Genomic DNA, 20688 nt, shown 5'->3' with positions numbered 1-20688 from the left:
TCCCTATAGGATATCTGAAGAACTAATTTGGGGGACGTTCAACAGTTGGATATTTTTATTTCGATATGGCAGTAAAGGCCGGCAGTGATTCACTGGAACTGAGTGACTGTGGGAATACTATTTGCAAGGAGAAAACAGCTCGAACTCCGGAGCAGCGGGAGGGAACGAGAGTAAAGTCTTTGCTGCGCGGCTTCCTCCTACTTTCTGTCAGCCCCCCGTGAGTTGCACGGGGTCGGGTGTGCCGCAAAGGTGCAGAACGCAGAGCTCCTGTCCTGCCCGTCGGAAGGACACCCGGGCAGGGCCGTCCTGTGGGGGACTCTGCGAGCAGCCCCCGCAGCCATCCCGGCCGGGCGGCTCTGCTGGGACAGCGGGGGAGGCCGGGGCACAGCGGCCGGGCATCCCCCGTGCCGGGCGCTGTGTCTTTAAGGGCCGGGGCCGGGCTCCATCCCGTCCCCGTCCCCATCCCGTCCCTCCCCCGGCCCGGCGGCGCTGGGCGCCGGGAGGAGGCGCCTGCCGCTAACAAAAGTCTGCGGCCGAGGCTCCCTTTCCTCCCGCCCCGGGCAACAAGTGGCTGGCCTGGCCTCCCGGGGGAGGCGGCAGCGGCGGCAGGGCTGCGAGGAGGAGGAGGAGGAAGGCGGAGCGGCGCTGAAATATCGGAGGAGCCGAGCGCCAGCCGCGGGGCGGTGGAGCCAGAGCCCGGAGGCCGTCCCGCCCGTCCTGCTTGTGGATTATAACTGGAGCCGCCTTCCTGGCCCGGACACCCCGGCTGGAAACCGGGGCGGGGAGGGAGCTCCGATACATCGCATTTTTGATTCTGTTTTAAAGCTTTTTTTTTTGTTTTGGTGTGGTGTTTTTTTGGTTTTGGTTTTTGGGTTTTTTTTTATGTGAGGTGGGGAAGAGAGGGTGTCGGCCGCCCGAGAAGAAGCGGAGGAAGTTGCAAGGCTGCTTTGGACATGTCGCCGTGAAAACTTTTGGGGGCTGTTCCCCCAGCGCTGGCCCAGGGCTGCAGTCGCTGAGCCGGGGCCGCTCGGCGCCCCGCGGCAGAGATGCTGAGCGGCGGCGTGGGAAAGCGGCGACGAGCATGAAGGCGGCAGGATGGGCGCGAACAATGGCAAGCAGTACGGCAGCGAGGGTGAGCTGGGGGGCGGCGAGAGGGGCGCTGGAGCAGCGCCGGGGGTCGTCCCGGCCGGGGAGGGGACACAGCGGCAAGAGGGGTGCTCCTCTCCCCGGCCGGGACGACCCCGCCCGGATCCGCGACACAGTCCTTGGGCTCCCGCTGCGCCCCGTAAAAACACCCTTAATTTTTAATTGTTTTTTTCACTAGATAGGAGTCTAAGTGCTGTCTCAGCTCATGGTGTCGCGGCGCGGCTTGCTGCTCGAAGGCAGCTCGGGGGTTATGGCAGGGTTAACTTTGCTAAAAACTTGTAGAGAGCTCTTTGTAATCCTTTCTACTCCTCTTTATATCCCAGGATCCTTATATTATACAGTATGCTATATGACTGCTTCCTGTCTGAACAGAAAGAAAAAAATTAGCCCCGGCAAGGGTTGGGGGGAGAGTTAATGTTCTCCAGCTGTTATCCATAGATTGTACTCCTGAAATTTCGCTTCAGTGAAACTTTAGTGGGCTTGCTTTTAGATATACGGGGTCTGATTCGTTCTTGTGGAAACCTATTAGTCTCGCTGGAGTTGCATCAGGGATGAATTTCAGCTGCTTTGCTTCTGGTGTGAACGACTACTGGAGCAGTCAGCTGCTGCCAGGCAAGCCAATGGCAAGTACAGCAAATTTGTCTTCCTGCAAGCTAGTTTTAAGCTTTCTTTAACTTGTAGCTGACTTGTACATGTATTGACCTCCAAGTAGTTAGGCGGCTCTGTAGGATGCGTGCCTTCCCCTTGGTGTATTGGGCAACCGTATAGGATCACCACCATCACCCCCTTTTTTTGTTGCTGAGGGTTTGGAGGTGGAGCGAGGGAGATGATCTTGTGGTCTGCTCCATTCTTTGGGAGTTCAGACGGCAACTGCCAAAGAATACACCTCTTGCATCCAAAATATGCATGAAGATTGTGTAAAGGAAAGAGGAAAGACGACACTTCTTGAGCAGATTCTGCAGTTCCTTTCATTTATTGCCAAATGAGCTCTGCTTTCTGAAGAGTTGATGAAGTCAGGCGCTTTAAGCTAAAGATGTTCTTCCTGTCCTGGGGTTTCAGTCAATACCATCACTGGAAAAACTCCTGTATAAATGGGGTGAACCTGGAAGTTGCTATCAAAGCCTCTTAGGATTCCTCCTAAAAGGGGAAATCTTAGTTTTTCCACCAGAGTTGAAAGGGTCATTGTTGATCTGCTCATGCTGATGGGGGGTGGTTACCTCAAGGTGTGGAAGCATGCCTGAACTTTTTTGTGAATTCCGAGGGCTGATTGCTTCAATAAGTGTACAGTTTTTGGGGAGGAATATGACTGACATGGAATGTTTTGCAGCCCTCAGTGAAGGGGAGATTAACTGTTTCAGAAGGACCTGATAGGCACTGTGAGGAAGAGGAGGATTAATACTACCAGGGTGTTCTAAGTTAGTTCACCTCTCTCCTCCATTCAGAGTGGAGATTGGATCCTATGAGTGTAGACTACATGTGGCAAATTAATCTTTGCAGTGCAGACTGTTACCTGTCTTGAGAATTAGGTAGAACAGTGGTTTCAAGTTAAAATAAACTTAAAAAACCCCCAAGCCCCCTGACCAAAACTTCATCATTTATGAGCCTCATAGATCGTGTTTCCTGGTAACTTTTCTGCATCATCAGTTACTGAGAAAGGGAAGCCTTTCTTTTTTTTTTTTTTTTTTTCTCCTCAATAAACCACTGGGGCTTCCGGTGCCTTTGGCAAATGAACCACTTAATTACTGTAAAAAGTTGCTTTTTAGTAGGATGTGATTATGCTCCCGAGTGGAGGAGTAACACCATTTTCTGTGTACCTTAAAAGCAATCTGAATATCCATTTGGAAGTTCATGGAGTGGTGTCTGTGGTACACAGTTTTCAGCCTATTGGGCTTTGTAGGCTGATGCTGCACTATGATATGTCATTTAAGGGGTGGAGAAAAGTACCTTCGATAGCTGAGCTTCTTGAAGGCTGTTTTCCCATATACTGCTTGCTGATATCTTAGTTTTTTCACACAGCTTTCCTTTCTACATGCTGTGGAACTGCAAAACTTTATGAATTTGCCCAGGTTGGTTCTTATCTCAATGTTGAACAGATACATTAGGGCAAGGATAACTCATGCTCCAGATACCACTTCTAAAATAGAGAGCTTTTTTGACCAGGAAATTGGGTGTTACATGGATTGTTACAGTTACCAGTAAGAAACTTTTTTTGAAATTCACATCTGTGCTGTGTATGTGATAATCTCAGGCAGCTAAGCGTTTGATCACTTAAACTACACTGGACTGCCTTTATTTATGTGGTTGGCCAAGGCTTTATTGAATGTGATTTTTTTGGAAGCTACAATTATCATGTTAACATGCATAGGACAGTTGGATGTTTGAGGAGTCTAAATCAGTATATAGAGTCTGGTGTATAATTGATGGTGCTTTGAATGTGTTTGTTTTCTATTAATTTAATTTTCTAAGGCTAAAACTTGCTCTGAATGAAGCTTAAATGTAAATAAAATTGCTTACCTGAGCAATCATGTCATGCAGATGGGATATGAACACAATGCTCATTTAAGGAATTATAATAAATTAATATATAAACAAAACTTTGTTTACAGGAATTTACCTATTTTTAAATGTAAAATATTAAGTACAAGTTTACTTTCTCAGTTTTCATTTGGAATTTTAAAATAATTGTTATAAGGCAGATTATGCCTGGAAATCTTTTCACCTGAAAAATGTGTGGAACTTGAGATTTCAGGCTTGTTGTAGTATGCAGTAGATTCAGACTGAAGTGCTAAAGTTTGAGATGAGTCTTTGTGAACGTGTTCCAGCAGTTGTGTTTGAACAGTGCTACTGATGCTAATAGGTCACTGGAGCAAGAAATCCCCTTCATCATGGAGCAGAACTTGTAGGGCTTTTGCCTATGCAGATAAACTGAGGGAAATTATCAGTTACCTTAGCAAGAGTCTTACTGCTGTCTTTCTTGCCAAGGAGCTAAATCATTCTACTTTCTCTCATTTATTTAGCTGCTTGCTTGGTTTTTGAATAAGAGGAGGCCTTGTGTCTGATAGTGGACAGAGCAGTCTTTTGTTTTAGAAGCTATCAAAAGTCAGGTGTTCTGTTTAAGGACCTGTCTTAAAATGTAATGCGGTTGCAGCTGACCAAACAAGACACTACTCCTCATCACAGATGAGGGGACTGAGTTGAAGCATGTTGCCCTTTAACTATTGCCGAGTTGATCAGACACCTTGGCAGTGTTTCTGTAATGTTTCTGCCCAGAAAAACCTGTGCTGGGCATGAAAGCTGGGTGGGTGCTGACTGTAGCACCAGCTGTTTGCTTTGGGAGAAGGTTAACTGGATGCTGTCCCTCTTACCATCTCATCCTCTAGGGAAGGACTTTAAAACTGCAGGCTTCTGTAGTACAAGCAAATTGGCTTTGTGATATGAGTTGGGGGAATAGTCTGTGTTCTTACATATGAAAGGAAGCTCTGGCATTGAGGTGAAATTGCTGCTTAGCAAAATAACTTTTCAATGCTGCTTCTTCACTTCCTCATTAAACTGAGACTTGAGAACCAGTCAAGTTTGAGAGGAGCTAAATAATGGTACAAAATTTTGACAATATCACAGTGTTTAGGCCATATGAAGGAACACCTTTTTAGTAAGTTGACTGTCCAGAATCCTGCAGTTGTGGAAGAAGCTTTCTTGGGGAATCTCCTGCACCTTTCTCCTTCCAGAATCTGGTCTAGTGGTGACAAAAAGCAGCAGCTCCAGTTGATCCGCTAAAATATATCATGAAAGACTTGATGTACAGGAGCCTGGTGCTGCAGAGAACAGAGGATGGCAGGGGAACAATGGATGAAAATGTGGGAGAAATAGGTGAAACAACACCTTAGACAAGGAAATCAACATCCTTTCTGAATCATAAGCCTTGCTGACAAACTTTTTCTTTTTGAATCTAAATATTTAATTTGGGAAGATTTTAATGCCAACTTTTTAGGAATAACTTTTACTCTGTTCTTAGTTTGAAAATGTTGCTTCTTCAGACTTTTATTTTTGGTGTTTTCTATTCACAAACCACTTGGAGGGAGAAATCCTGTGTAGATCCCAGTGTTCTGCTAAAGTAAGCACCAGCACAAAAACCTGCCTCATGACCTGCCTGCCATGAGGTACAGCTGCTCCAAAGCACAGGCAACATGGTTCCACAAAGGTGGCATTAATTATGATGTGTGACCTAGTATAGAGTAGCTAAAACTTCCTAGGAATTGCCAGCATGTAGCATTGTGGAGAAATGAGTCAGTCTGTGTTCATTTTAAAGCAGGTTACTCTCTCAAATTTGTCCCTTCAGGGGTGAAGGGTCAAGGTCTGCACTACAGAGCCAGGCTTTCAGACTTGTCCTTCTTCTTGAAGTTACTGTTGGGCACTAACTCATTGTGAATGCTGCCTTTCATTTCAAAGTAGATGTGTGCTAATTAAGTGATGGCAGGTGTTCTGACACACCTGATGTTGTGTATGGAAACCTTTTTAATCCAAAAGTTCTGGTATTCATGACCTATAGATTTTGCCATATGTTAGGATTTGTTTCTGCACAAAGTGTTGCTGGATTTACTTCACATGCAGTGCTTATGTCAACTGTGAAAAACAGTATACCATGGTAGTCTTGCACTCTTTTGTTGAAAGAGTTGAATCATAATAATTTACTAATTATTTGTATGGGTAGTTAGAATCTGTGAAGCCTCATGGGAAATTTTAATGAGGGTGGAAGGGTGGGAAAGGCAATAAAATAGCTTTTACTGAATTATTTAATTACAAAATTGTGATATCCTCCTGAGGTATCTTCCTGCGTACTGCATCTTCAGAAGCAAGGGTGGTTTTTCTTTCTGGTATTTATTATTTTCTGCCCTAAGAGGTTCCCAGAGTCAAGTGAAGAGTCTCATCAAGTTGAGTGCTAAAAGGCTTCTAGACTGTGCATTTTTTTCCTCACGTTGTTTTGATGTCTGAGATGTAATATGTAAAATTTACATATTACTATTCGACCTGTTGAACATGAAGTTTTGTATATCATACTTACTGCTGTCTGACTTTACTGTTCTGGTGAGTTTTTTAATTTCTTAACTTTGACATCTGTGCCATTACTGTAAATATTAGGGTGTTGCTTAATAGTGCTTTTTGGTTTTGCACTTACTTACGTGATTGCATTCTGCTTTTTGGTACTTTTCCAGTATCAGTTCTTGCATTTTACCTGTGGCCAAGTTTCACTCGGCTACCTTCAGAGAGATGAGACTTGCCTCTGAACAGCAAAATTGGGACTGGAAGTATAGCAGTATTCCAAATGTCAATCCTTCAGGCAGTGTTGTTTTTTTAAAAGTGAATTTGCAGTCTGACAGTGGCCAACTGCTCTGAACAAAAGTAATCTTCAAAAATGCTGCTTATGATGTTCATTTATTATGTAACTGTCAACTGAGCAATGCAAAAATGATTGTGTGTATGTGTGTTTACTTAGTTTGTCTCCAAAAAGTAAATTTGCTCTAAGCTCAGTGCTTATGTTGCATGTTGTTGTCTGAATCACACAGCAGGGGCAGGAGGAGGGTCAGACACAGCACTTAAATGAGCTGCTGTGCTGCTGTCAGTTTTTCATAAAGCAGAATTTTCTTTTCTAAAAAAACGACCAGCCTGTGTGTCATTCAAATGTATGTTTATACTACAGCTACAGATTTGTGGGAGATTTAGGCTTTTAAAAGTTGCTAATTTTATCAATAGCTTTTTAGAAAGTAATTAAGTGACAAGCATCCATGTTCTTTCATAAAATGTTATTCTTTCATAAAATGCTTCTGGGGAAGACAGGGTCTCTTTTTTTAAAATAGATATTAGCCAACTAACTGTACTCTAGGGAGTTATCTTTTACTTGGTTGGTAGCTTTGCATGGTGCACAATTTACTGGATGCTCTTCTGTTTAATTTTAAAAAAATTGTTGACTGGGTGCCAGTCAGAGGCCTGAATAAACTGTGAAGCTGGGGTGGATGCATGACATGGAAAGCTTCCAGCAGACCTGTCTCAGCTAAGGTAGTAGGAGTCCAGGACTTGCACATCCTCATCCTTCTTTTGCCCTCTCCCCAAAGACATAGAGATGATGTTGCTTTGGTAACTTTTCTAAGCTGAATTTGAACATCCTTCTACCAAACTGGACTTCATAAAATCCAAATTGAAGTTGATACTATATCATTCCTTTTGAGGGGGGGGAAAAATCAACATGTACTCAGAATTGGGTGAACAGTTTTAAGTGTTAACTGCTAACCTCAAAAAACTCCACAGAGAACGTAGTTTTCTGGCAGTTTCAGTCCTTTGGCCACTTCTGGATTCCTTACTTCTGTGAACAATTCCTAACTAGGAATTGGCTTGCTCCTTCTTGTGTCTTGTTTGTGTTAGGAAAGTGATTGGCAGAAGGCAGTGGATGACATTTGAAGGCTGAAATGCACAAGTGGTTTATTTCTGCTCTTCATTTTATAGTTAGCTATGTCCTATTTTTTAATATAGGACATGTGCTTTGCTAAATTAGGACAACTATTTCATTAAGGAGTAGAGATGTTCAAAGCTGAAAAACAGGTGGTGGGCTCCCTGTAAAATCTGTTCCTTCTTGATGAGAAGAAGAAATATGCAACACTTTGTATGTGTATAGATGTGCAGCTTGTGACGGGATAGATGAGTGCCAGGACTTTTATTATTCAGGCACTATTTAGCATGAGAACTCATAATGTTATATCTGACCTTGATGGGAAAAAGCTCCTAGTTCTGACTGATCATAGCCCACATTTTAGTTCCAAATGTACTTGCATGCTTTCTATCACCAAGATGGCATTTAGGATAGGTTTATGTGAGACCGTCCTTAAAGGAGCTGAAACATAAAGGAGATGTTACCATCTTGATGTGCTTGAGTTGGCTGTGTCCAAACAGGTATTTAAGGTAAAGGTTACAAAGGGCAGTATCCAAACTCAACAAATGTAATCTTTTGGCAAAATAGGTCTCCTTACCCTATATACTTTTCTGACCTCTGCTTTAAGTGGACAGGGGAAAATTGTTGTCTTTTGGGGATTTTTTTTTCACTCTTGAAGTCAAGTGAGCAACAGGAAGCTCTTTTTCATGCCCATGTTTTGAATCAGGAAATTCCTGTCTGCAATACATAAATTTGTCAAATCAACATCTGAAATCATGTGGCTTTTTTTCTCAAGGACTTGTGTACGAATGTGTATAATAGCTGCAGTAATGCTATACTAAAGTCTTTTCAAGGAGCATTAGTTGGAGGGAGGTGTTTTAATACTGCTTTTGGTGAATCTATTTTAAAAATTATCTTCCTCAGTTTCCTTCTTTGTTCCTGTAAAAAGAAAACCAAATGAAATTTGCAGATGCTATTATAGAAGGAGCAGTTATGAGGTTGGTGTGTCTTTTTGTTTGTTTGTTTTCTTTAAGAAAGAAAGAGGACTCCAAACACTGGCATAACATCAATGATAGTTAACTAGGAAGAACTTCTTTTGATCAAGAGTCACACAACCTTCTTTCACAGTAAAAATAGAGTTGTAACAAGTTTTGTTGTCACATGACAAGTGTAGTCTTGTCAGTTCATGGGGAGTCCAGACTTTTATTGCTTGTATGACTATATGAATAGTGGAGAAGCATGCCATCTATTTAAAGCTCAGATGCTATTTTATTGCCAGATTGCACAAAATCCTCTTTCTGTGTAAGCTGCTGCACGGAGAAGAGAAACTTGGAAATTTTTCTTAAATTGTGTAATAATTACTTAGGGTGAGTCCTTGAGAGATAGTAATGCTGTTGTGGGAACTGATGAAGACAAAATGCACTTATCTGGAAGTTTCCTATGGTGCTTGTGGATTTTATATTGTTTTGCCTCTGATGCAATGATGGCAGTACTTGACCTTGTTTGTCACTGGAGGGCAAGACAAAAGAGAACAGCTGGTTACCAACAGATGTACTCAACAGATGTTTTTGGAGTTTCTCTGTAGTACCTAGTAAAACATATTTCTATTCCAGTTTTTCATTTGCCTTTCCTTTGATGCTTTACATGGAAGTTGCTTCTGGCATCAACGTGGAGTCATAGAGTAGTTTGGATTGGAAGGGACCTTTTTAAATGACATCTAGTTCAATTGCCTTGCAATGAGCTTCAGGTTGCTTACAGTCTCTTCCAACCTGACCATTTATGTTTCCAGGGATGAGGTATCCACCACCTCACTGTACAACCTATTTCAGTGTTTCACCACCCTAATTGTAAAATAATTTTTCCTTGTATCTGGTCTAAATATTTTAGTTTAAAACTGATGCTACTTGTGCTATTGCAACAGGCTTACTAGAAAGTCCGTCCCTATCTTACAAGCCCTCTTTAAGTACTTGTTGGAGTCTGAGATACAGACTGCGTGCCCTTGTTTTTAATATTTAGTTCTAAGATTCAAGAAAACACTGAATTTCATATAATATGAAATTCATGAGCATGTTTTCATAGTGATACATGAAAACAAATGCTAAAGTTAGATAAGAAAGGTAGGTGTGTAGATTAGAAAGTTTCTTAAATCACTGGGTGAAAAAGTAGTTTAGAGAACAGGAGGCAATATGGAGGATTTAGGGTGTTGTCCCTTGTCCCTTCTTCTTTCTTCTTCATGTTCTTCTCCTAGGGGTGTTTGGGTAGTAGTAAGTGATTGGATAGAAAATGCCGCAGTGCATCACAGAGGTGATGGGTCATTGGGTCATTAAGAAAAATAATATACGTGTCTATTGTTAATTGGGTAAAAATAGGTATAAAGATAAAAGAACTGTGTAGTTCGGGGCCATTTTGTGCATCAGACACGGAGTGTGCCACAAGGCCTTGTTTGTACCATCAGAAGAAAGAAATGTGCCAAATTGCAAAGATTAACCTTGTAACCAGCCTGAAGAGACCTGTTAAGTTTTGTAAGGATCCTTCAATAAACACGAGAAACAAGATTCTAACGAGCTCGGGAGTTTTCTTCGAATCATAAAGACTGAGAAAAGTGGAACTCCCCACGAGGGAGGATCCCAGAAGAATTCAGCCCAAAGGAGGCTGAGAGACTAGAGAAAAGTTGTATCCACAGAGAATTGAGCCCAAAGGAGGCAAGGAAAGGGAAATTACAGTATTGAAAGATTGCAATAAGGAGTCGTCTTCCCCAGGTAGAACAAACCCAACTTTCTCAGCCTGTCCTCATAGATGTACTCCAGCACCCTGATAATTTTTGTGGTTCTCCTCTGGACTTGCTCCAACAGGTCCATGTCCTTCCTGTGCTATGGTCTCCAGAACTGGACACAGAACTCCAAGTCTTGCATACCTTTTTATAAAATAAGGTTGCAGAAATAATAAGCTCTTGCTTATTATGTGATGAAAATTGTTGATATACTATTACAACTTGAGCTTTTAGAATTTTTGAAACTTCAGGATATACTAAGAGGTATAAGAAAAGTCTTGTAGCAGGAGGATTTCAATTCCAGTTAGCCATGCTAGCATTAAGTTGAAGCTAACTGTATGCTCTTCTATGTCAAGAATATCTAGTAGTTTACCTACCTCTTGGCATTCATTTATGACTATCGTCATTTGCAGCCAACAAGACTGAAGGTCCTAATCTATTTTTAGCATGGTTTGAGGGCATGGGTGCTCTTACTCCAGATCATCTAGCTGTGGAGTTTTTCTTATTTTGGTGTACTAGACTGCCAGTGGCGTTCTGTGCAGACAGAAATATTACATTACAACATTTTCCAATCAACTTTTGGCTATATTTTAATGTCTATAGAGCCTGAAGTACACAAACCTGAAGATTGGAAATTTCACCTCTGGAGATCTCTAATCCAACCTGCTGCTCAAAATGAAGCCAACTAGAGCAGGTTGCACAGAATATTGTGCCATCAGATTTCTTAGCACCTCCAAAAATGAAGATATTACAATGTCCCTGAGCAATCTGTCCAAGTGCTCAGTCACCTGCAAGTTTTAAAAGAAAAAGAAGCTTTAATGTTTAAACGGAAATGCATATATATCAATTTTTGACCATTCCCTCTTGTCTGTTCACTGGCTGTCACTGAGAAGATTCTGTCTGCTTTACTCCACTCTTTCTCCAGGTATTTATACACAATGATAAGATTCTGTCCAAGTCCCCTCTTCTCCATAGTAAAGTGTCCTAGCTCACTAAGTATCTTTCTGCCTGGCAGGTTAGTCAGGTTTCAGTTTTGTCTCACTGTCCACTTAGCTAGTCTCTGCTTCATCCATTTGTCTGTGAAGAAGATATGAAAAACAAAAGTTGGGAAGCCTTACTGAAGTCGGGATAAACCACTTGTGTACTCCCTTTGTGCCAGTCGTTTCTTTATTGATGTCTGTCAGGCTGGCCAGTCATGACTTCCACTTATCCACAAATCCCTGATAATGACTTCCCATCACCTTCTTGGCTTGGAAGTGTTTTCCAGAAAGCCCTGTCATTTTTCCTCGGATGAGGTGAGGCTGACCAACCTGTGGCTCCTTAGACTGTCCTCCAAGCTGTTCTAGAGACAGGAGCATGTTTTGCTTTTGTCCAGTTCTCAGCAAACTCTCCTGATCACCATGACCTTTCTGCAGTAATTGGGGAACCTTGCCATGATGCTGGCCAGATCCCACAGCCATTACCAGTTCACTCCCTTAGGTCTCATGGATTTGTGTCTGCCCAATTTGGTTAAATATTCCCATACTCGATCCTCCTGTATTTCTACTGGTTACTTATGTTTAGAAAAGCTACTACCAGGCTTTCAGAAGCAATAGAGTTCAGCTATAGCAAGTTCTGGCAAGTGTGTAGGCTGTATTACAGTAGTTGAGTATCTCTGAACAGTACTCTGTAAATTTGTGTCTACAGCTGGTTTGGAGTTTTTCAGCTATAATTTACTTTTACCTTATATTATTAATGCTAAAAGTCTTCATTTTTACTGGATAAACTCACGCTTTTTCAATGACTATGCTTTCTCTTGGCAGAGAACAGATAAAGTAGAGGAACCCTAAGAGTTGTGGCAGAATCTGGCTCAGTGGTTTCTTGTTGCTGTTTCTGGCAGCAGCAATGATCCATCCGTACTTTTCATAAGAACTTCTTCAGTGGAGTTTTGCTTGCTTCAGGAAGAACAACTAGCCCAGGATGACATATTTTTGCTCTCCTAGAAAATCAAGATTGTTACTTTAATTAATAAAGTGGCATTAATAATAATAAGGAATCATTTGTGCCGTGTTCAACTTGATGTAGCTGTGACTAGTAAAAATACTTTATATTATATAATAATACAGTAATCCTTATTCTACTTGTGTAAGGCTTGCTTCTTTCCATGTATTCTAGTGTTGAAACAGAGATTTTAAATCCCCCATTTAAGTTACGGAAGATTAATATTCAAGTTTAGAAGAAATGCCAGTTGTTTTAAATTTTCTTCTGAAAGCAATCACTACCAGACAACATGGTTAATTTTAATCCTCTAAAGTGCTAGTAGATGCTTCTCAGTTTAGAGTCTTCTATTTAAAACTAAAGTTGTGTACAATACAGTGGGTTTTGGGTATTGCTGTGTCTGATGGTACTTGGTGGTTGAATTTGCATTTTGATTTTAGTAACAAAAAGCTGCCTCTAGGGTAATTCACCTGTTAATGATATCTATTCCTTGAACATTTGTTCTGTATGGGAGAGGGGGTAACTTTCTAGAAAGGTGAAAGGTTAAGTGTTCTGTGGCATCAGAACTATTGCTACAGTGCATAAATTAAAATGTTCCAAGGTAAGATTTTAGGGGCGACTTTTAAAAACTGTTTTTCTTTCCATTTGTATGTATGGACTAGACAGCACAGTCCAGTCTAAAGTTTTCTTTGGCACTCAGGCATGAGCAGAATATTTTGCTTATGTCTTCATTTCTCTTGGGAAATTACTGCTCTTTACTCCCCTGTGGGTGTACCTTTTGTTGCCCTACATGGTTGTCTTTATGGAAAAACACAAATGCTTGTGGTGAGTATTTATTTCTCTTGCCAGGAACTAGTGGAACAAAGGTGACTGTGAGACTTCCGCTCCCTCAAACAATTACTAATTTTTCCTGCTTTAACTCTGGTTTTAAAAGGCTCCATGTGAGAGCCTTCTGTATCTGAGAAACAGTCCTACTGTGAATTTCCTTACAGTTTATCAAGAGGTTGCACAGAAACTGTGGATAAGGCGAAGGGCTAGTTTCTCTTTTGTTGTCCAGGAATTTAATTGATTCAAATATTGTTTTGATTTGGGTCTTTGATAGTGGTGTAATTTGCTTCTCGTCATGAAAGCATGTAGTATGGCAAGTTGTATTTGTCTCTGCAAGAGCAGAACTATGATGAGTGTCCAGCATCTTTAAAATGGAACATGTTTCCATAGTGTGTGTCAGGTAATGAAGTGGTAGCTAACAACCTTATCACTTACCTTTTTTTTGAGCACAGGATCTGGCAGCAGAAGTAGGACACAGTGGATCCTTTCTGGGTTTCCTGCCTTCATTTTGCCAGGCCTCATTTTCTACAGAAAACAAATTCCTGCCTGTCTGTGGATAAGATGTCCTCCTGCCCTTTGCCTTGCCATGTCTGTCACTGAAGTGTAGGGTTTCTTCATTAAGTCTCTACATGAGCAATAACATTCCTAGAAAGTGAAGTTTAGCTTCCCCAGGATTAGAGTCTAAACCAGAACAAGTCTAGTCAGACACAGGAGCCTTTCACACAGCAGTTGGCTGTCAGTGGCAGTGTGGTTTGTGCCTTTTAAGCACCGATTAATCCTACCCATATTTTCCTCAGTTTTCTTCCTAATTGAGATATTGGCACTTGACTGAAAGCAATGTGGTAGGTAGGACACAGAGCCAGGGCTTTTTGTTAATTGAGTCATATTGATAACAGCCTTATTGCTAATGCTAGCCATCCATGGTTTTGAAAAAATATAAGACAAGTTGTGAAGGATTCTGTTGATTCAGGGTGTATTTTCAAGCCAAGGTCAAGTCTCTAACTATGCTCTTGGGAGAAGAATCATTGTCACATAATCTTGCTTTAACCCTGTAGATGCCAGCTAATGAGTGTGAAGTGTGAACAAAATCCCTGTAAAATCAGTAGAACTTGTATAAAACTTTCTTTTCTGTAGATTTGACCACAGATAGTTTCAGGGAAAAAAAAAAAAAACCAACAAACCCAGTGTAAACTCTATTACGTATTCTAGAGTCTTGAGTCTTACAGCTTTGAAAGTACAAAGAGGTGGAGCTAGCTGCAGTGGAAAGATGGGTGTTTTTTCCTGGACGCTACAAGAGATGTCCATCAGGTACCCAGCAGAAGCTTTGCTTAAGTTAAAAAAAATGAATTAATTCTCTAGGGCTAATAAGTTAATCTGCATCACTAGTGAGTCATCTGGTGAACTAGATGTTCCTAGTGGTGTGTTTTTGGATGGTGGAAAATGGTGGAGGAATAGTGAATTGCATGAAGTGTTCTCTGCTATTCTCATCTACAGCAATATCAACATTTAGTTTGCTTCAGTTTTGAGAAAAGAAACTTATCTTGTGGTGCAGCTGAGCTTCTTTCTATGGGAACAAGAACTACTGCTTTTTAAAAAGGGATTTTTGATAAGGACTTATTATTTTTAAAAATCCTCCTTCATGATGAAGCCATGAGAAGTTTAAAAACAAAATCTTAATATACTAATTCTTGCATGTTGGCTTTGCATGTGTCTAGTTACTCCTGGACTGCACGACTGCGTACAAGTAATACAGCTTTGCAGAAATAAAAAATGTATGTTGAGAAGAGAATTAGCTGAACAAAATTCTTCAGGCAACTGGCCTTAATTTTAATTTCTGTACATATATTGGAAATGTTGTATATTCATACTACATGGTGTTAATACTTTGACCTTTCTGTTTACCTGTGTGGTGTATCTTAAAAAAAAAAATGATATCCACAACTTTCTTCGAGCCTCTAGTTCTTCTGAGTATATGTGCTAGGTTAATGGAATTTCTAGTCTTAAACTCTAGAATTCCAATAAGGATCCTCAAAGAGGTTTTCAATCTAGTTCTAGTGAAATGGCTTTGAAGAGCTAAGGCTAAGAATATGATTTTCAGTGTTGTGTGACCAACACACAGATTTTTGTGATCTAAAAAGGATGGCTTATTTCTGAAATATTTCATTTGAGGAATTGAACTGTTGTTTTGTTACTCTTTTAAATTTAAAATGCAATATTCAGGTAAGGACAATGTACTGTTGTGCTTTTAGAAAAAGATGCAAGAAAACAAGCACAAGTAATGCAAGAGTGAAATGTGCTAAGGAGATTGGAAACCAGACCACTGTACTTTCCTTGAGACTGTCTGGCCACATTAGTTATATAGGAAGGTCATTAAATTCTGGCAATCTTATGAAATGCATCAGCTGAGCCCTGATAATTCTGGTTGCCAGAAGACCAGAAAACAACTCATTGTATTTTTTATAAAAAATTTAGCATAACAGTAATGCTTTGTGTCAATATCTAATCTATATATCTATATCTATTGTGTCAATATCTATCTAGTGCATTGAATTGACCCAGTGAAATGTGACAACCTTACCCTTCAGTAGGGCTATGCCCTTTGAAAAGCTGGTGAGTTAACATTTTTTTTTTAATGTAATGTATTCTTAGTTTGCTGCTTGCCAGCTGCAATAAGCTGGCTATTCCCCTAGGATTTTTTGGTGGAATGTTCTGTGGGGGAGGAGACAGGGATGCTGCATCTGAGCAGTGACAGAATAACTCCTTTAAAGTGGAGCTGTGCAGTTACAGCTTTGATGAACTTTAACAGATTTGTTGCTGTCTTCTGTTTACTAAAGGACTGACTTTGATCTTTCTCTTGTGCCATGGGTAAAAAGATGTACAGTACCTTAATGCTATCTTTCCTGTTTGGCAATAGTCCAAGGCATCTCAAGGGCCTGGCATATCAGGTGCTCCTTTAGTTCTTGCCAGCAAAGTTGGAAAGAGTATCACTGTTGCTTTTTTTTTTTCTTGAAGATTGACTCTTTATACTAGGCATAAGAAAGCTTCTGTGCAGGGATTGCATCAATTGTGAAGAGTAAATGGAAAACTCTCCCTATCTTATGATTTGTCATTGCTTTGCCACTTAAACAAGGATTTATTCTGAAGGGTAATGGATATATGATTTGGTAGCACTGCGTAGATAGATAACACCATTTAGATTAGCGGCACAAATGTTTTCAAAGGTATTTTAAAGAGAGTTTGCCACTTGAGTTACTTCTTGTGCTGTCTTGCTGTGTGAACTACTATGATGCTCTGTGACCGTGTTGGAAATTACAGCTAGGTAAGAAAGATGTTACCGTTTTTCCAGGTAGGGGTTTGAATGTTTGAATAAACTTAGAACTGGTAGGAAATCCATCCTGAGTCTGCCAAAGGAATTTGTTTGTTATTTTGGGTGAAATCTGGTATTTCCCCTTCAAGACCTGCCTCTCAAATTGTTTCTCTGCAGCTGAAAGCAAACTCTGTTCTAAGATTAGTCTGGATTAACCTTAATGTGTTCTGAGAGATGAACATCAGTTGTTTCTGATTCTCTGATCCTTAGATCCTTACAGTCAGTAAATCCAGTTTACTGCTACCCTCTTGTAAAATCCAACAACAGTTCCCTATAGTTCAGTAAGTGTATGTAAAGCCTTGGGTATGTTCCCATGTGCAGATGGTTGGTTGGCAGCAACAGCTGCTTAACTCTGTGCAGCTCAGGTAGTGCTTCTTTTGGCATTGGTGTCATTCAGAGTGGCCAGAAATTTTTAACATCCTGAAGACTTTTCTGTTACACCTCCTAATCACTTTTGAGTAAATTATGAAGTGGCTAAGAGGTTATCCTTCCTTTGCTTAATGGCATGGTTGTCCCTTGGGTATTTCTCTTCTGCTGCATGGTTTTGAGGAGAAGTGTGCGATAGTGGGTACTGCAAGCACTTGTGTTGTTTTGAAAATGCTTCTTGGGATCCAGACAAAAAGTAATGTCTGGAATATTTCAGTTTATTGTCTATGAGACACGGGAAACAGGAAAGGCCAACTAAATTATAGCAGCCAGCAAACTCCTCAGAAGCAAAGGAAAATTTAGGAGTGACAGAACTGGGCCTTGCTGCCCACTGGGTCTGTGGTGCACATTCCTCATAAATCTAGTGACAGAACTGGATTGAGGCTCCTTCATTTTAGAACAGCAGAGAGGAAATGAAATTAGGGCTTCAGAGCCAGTTTATCAACTAGAAAAGGGACACAGACATTTACTTCTCTCCACCCAAATCTCCATAACCTGTAGGTGAGTTCTCAAGAAGGTACCAGAGCTGCAGGAAAACTTGGAGGCAGAATTTTCTCCCACTTTCACAATAATGGTCATTATTTTCTTTTGCTAGTTAGAGTTGCAGATGAAAGTGGATGATGCTAAGGACAGATATTCTAAGTGAGGAAATGGCTGTAAAATACTAGAAAATCCTGTAGTGAGCCAAATGGGAATCTAAAGTCTTGGCAAAAGTTATCCTATGTTGCTGTAAACGTAAGTGGCCTACTGAGTTTGCAAGTCCTCTCACCTCAAGGCAAAGATGTTTGCATTTTCAGTCTTTGGTCTTGTTGCTGCCTAAGCTGTCCCATTTTTAGGTTGAACACATCTGTGAAAAAAAAACAAACAACCAAATCTGGGCATTTGGCCATAGTAAACAAACTAGAATTGCTGTTTCTTTGAATGTTTAATGACAACAAGATAAATTGTACTTTAAAGATAAAAAGATAAAAGTACTTTATGCCTCATTCATAGCAAAGTACTACCCTTTATCTTAAAATGTTGTTCCCACATGTGTAATGTAAAAATGTTATTTAGAGTTGAACATCTTTATTTTTGGTCACTTAAATGGTGATTGATTCCTTGGGATTCATTGTCATGCTTTCTGCTAACCCAAGACCTGTTCTTGACCTGTGAGTGTGCTTCTGTAGGACTTCTTGCCTTCCTCTGTAACATGGCATCTGAGGGTTTGTCCTTCAGAGCAGTACTTTTTTGTATGGGTTCTCATCACAAAGGGACTCTTCATGTTGTGCTGTTGTGTTTATGTCATGGAGTTAAATCCTAATGCTTTGCTTTTATCCTAAGAAATGTTGTGCATTGTTTGAGTAGGTGATGATCATCTCTCCAGGCTGACAACTCAGGGTATGCACAGTAGTTCTGTGTGTTCCCCATGATTTAAATTAAAATCTCTATGGCAGTTGTCAGCCGTGGCAGAAGTAGGAATTGGAAGAAAAGGGTTGTATGGGCAAGATTGCTTTCTCTAAAGACACCCCTTGGAGTACCTTTGCATAAAGCCTAAAATACATGAACTGGCTGAAATGAGATCCCTGTAGCCTGGTGTCCTGTCCTTTGCAGTGACCCTTCATGCCTTATGAACAAAGAACAGTTTGATGGAGTCATGTGAAGAGTCAACAGACAGAACCTGTAAGCTAGAATTGTATATTCTAGAAGTGAACTGGTATCTGAAGCAAGAATGAGATCTAAGTGGGTGCTCTTTTCTTGTTAGGTCTTCACTGCTCCCTGTTTGAAATACTACAATTCTCTTGACTACAGGAGTCAGTAGAAGTGAAAAGCTGCAGGCATGTTTTGTGAAATCCTGCAAATTGTGATCATTCATCACTATAGTTTAGCTAAAAACATTTGTTTCTGACACCTTGTGGCTGAGCCTTGGAGCAGCAGCAACATGAGAAGTTTCATTAGAGAGATTTGATCTATTTTTTCCTTGCTGTTTAGTCACAGAATGGCCTGGGTTGGAAGAGATCTTAAAGATCACCTAGTTCCAGCCCCATTGCCATGGACAGGGACACCTTTCACTAGACCAGCTTGCTCACAGCTCCATCCAACCTGTCCTTGAACACTTAAAGGGACAGGGCATCCGCAGCTCCTCTGGGCAGCCTCACCACCCACACAAGAAAGAATTTCTTCCTAATATCTAACCTAAACTTATCAGTCTGAAGTTATTCACCCTTGTCCTGTTATTACATCCCTAAAGATCCCTCTCCATCTTTCTTGGGGGCTCTCTTCAGCTACTGAAAGGCCACACCTAGATCACCCCAAAGCCTTCTCTTTTCCAGTCACAACAAACCCTATTGTCTTAGCCTTTTGATTTGATGTGTGTACGGTTAGATAGATAAAGCTGCTTTTCTCACCCTGTTCCAGTAGTGCAACCTTGCTGAGTGACAATGTATTAACCTACTTGTGTGATCTACTCCTCTCATAATAATAAAATTAATTGAAGCTCCATGAATTTGCAATGAACTATGAAGGAAAGCCATTCTAGGCTTTCGCAAATGGAGTTTTGTCACATATATAGTACACCTCTAACTATTGGATTTATGGACCGTAAGAAATAAAGCTGCATTTTTCCAAGCTTTTTATTTTTCCTGCAAAGGCATTTTTATTTTTCATCTGTTTTCAATAGCTCCCAATAAGGGATGGGTTTTATAAATGTTTTTACAGTAAAAGCTTTGTAGCATATTGTTTTTTGAATTTGTCTTACCCTGAAATAGCATTTTCTGAAATACTTCGCTTGTATCACACTGTACTGTAGCTCCAAGCCCTGACTTGGACTTGGTGGGTCCAACTGGGGCAACTCTCACTGAGAATGACTGTGAGTCTAAGCATCTGTTTGCATGTAGATGGTATCCTTGTTCTTCTGGAAGTCTCTATTTCAGAACAGTGGGACTACCTTTTAAACTAAGGGTGAACCTAGATTGAAAGACAATCTATCTGGTGGGTGTAGCTGTAAGCTCCCTTAGTTTTAGTTGGTTTATACAGAGGAAAGGGCATTTTCAAATTAGTCTGTTCCCTCAGATCAGGTAAGGTACCATTGGAGAATCCAGTTGTTGCTAGTATAAATGTCTAAACTGGGATCCTCATCCATGTAGAAGCTTTGCACAGGAAGAAATTCCATTGCTAATGGACACTGCTTCTTCAGCAAATTTCTAATGTTGGCCTGGTCTGTGAATTTCAAATAACTTGTGCAGAATTCCTTTATGGACTTGAAGCCATTCCAGGGGTTTAAAAAAAAGAATAGAATTGTGGTGTCTGTTTCCTCCTTGGTGAGGATAGAAGGCAGGCAAATGGACACATTTACTGTCTGTGATTATTGGCAGAATCCTGCAAAAAGCAGATTTTGTAGCTTTACAACAGCTGTGACTCAAAGCTGCCTAACTTGCTTGTCTCTGTTTGTAATTATCTAATCCTGCTTAGGCTTTCTTTTCCTGAATACTGGTTGTGAGCATTCCTGAATACTGCATGGGGAGCATTTCCTACAGTAGAGGACTAATACAGACTAAGGGCCTTTCCCATCACAAGGTAGGATGCTCCAAGTCTAAACAGATATCTATCTGGTATTAATGGCTTGATTTCTTCTGACTTGTTCTTTAGGTCGTATTTCTCCTTAGGCCTAATGAGGACTGTTGCTGTCTTCTGGTCTATGTTCTTAAAAGAAGAATGCTAAATGCTCTAAATATTTTAGTTACTTTACTGAAAGCTGAATACTGTCAGCATCTGCTG

At 40.7% G+C, this 20688-nt stretch overlaps 1 protein-coding gene across 3 annotated transcripts in view; it reads left to right on the top strand.

The window, feature by feature from the left end:
• Positions 1 to 490: 490 nt before the first annotated feature.
• Positions 491 to 20688, top strand: part of FBXL7 (F-box and leucine rich repeat protein 7) — a 189168-nt gene continuing 168970 nt past the window's right edge. Inside the window, exon 1 of one of the 3 annotated variants that reach the window (XM_058832905.1) lies at positions 491 to 1111. In XM_058832905.1, the coding sequence (XP_058688888.1) occupies positions 1096 to 1111 (16 nt within the window). In that variant the 5' untranslated portion in view covers positions 491 to 1095. Of the gene's footprint in view, positions 1133 to 20688 lie in introns of all 3 variants that reach the window. The other 2 variants (XM_058832904.1, XM_058832907.1) reach the window with 2 other exon arrangements.

This window comes from Poecile atricapillus, chromosome 2 (genome assembly GCF_030490865.1).
Source record: "Poecile atricapillus isolate bPoeAtr1 chromosome 2, bPoeAtr1.hap1, whole genome shotgun sequence".
Lineage (NCBI taxonomy): Eukaryota > Metazoa > Chordata > Aves > Passeriformes > Paridae > Poecile > Poecile atricapillus.
Note: the sequence above shows the minus strand (reverse complement) of the source record. Positions and strands in the feature narration are given on the sequence as shown.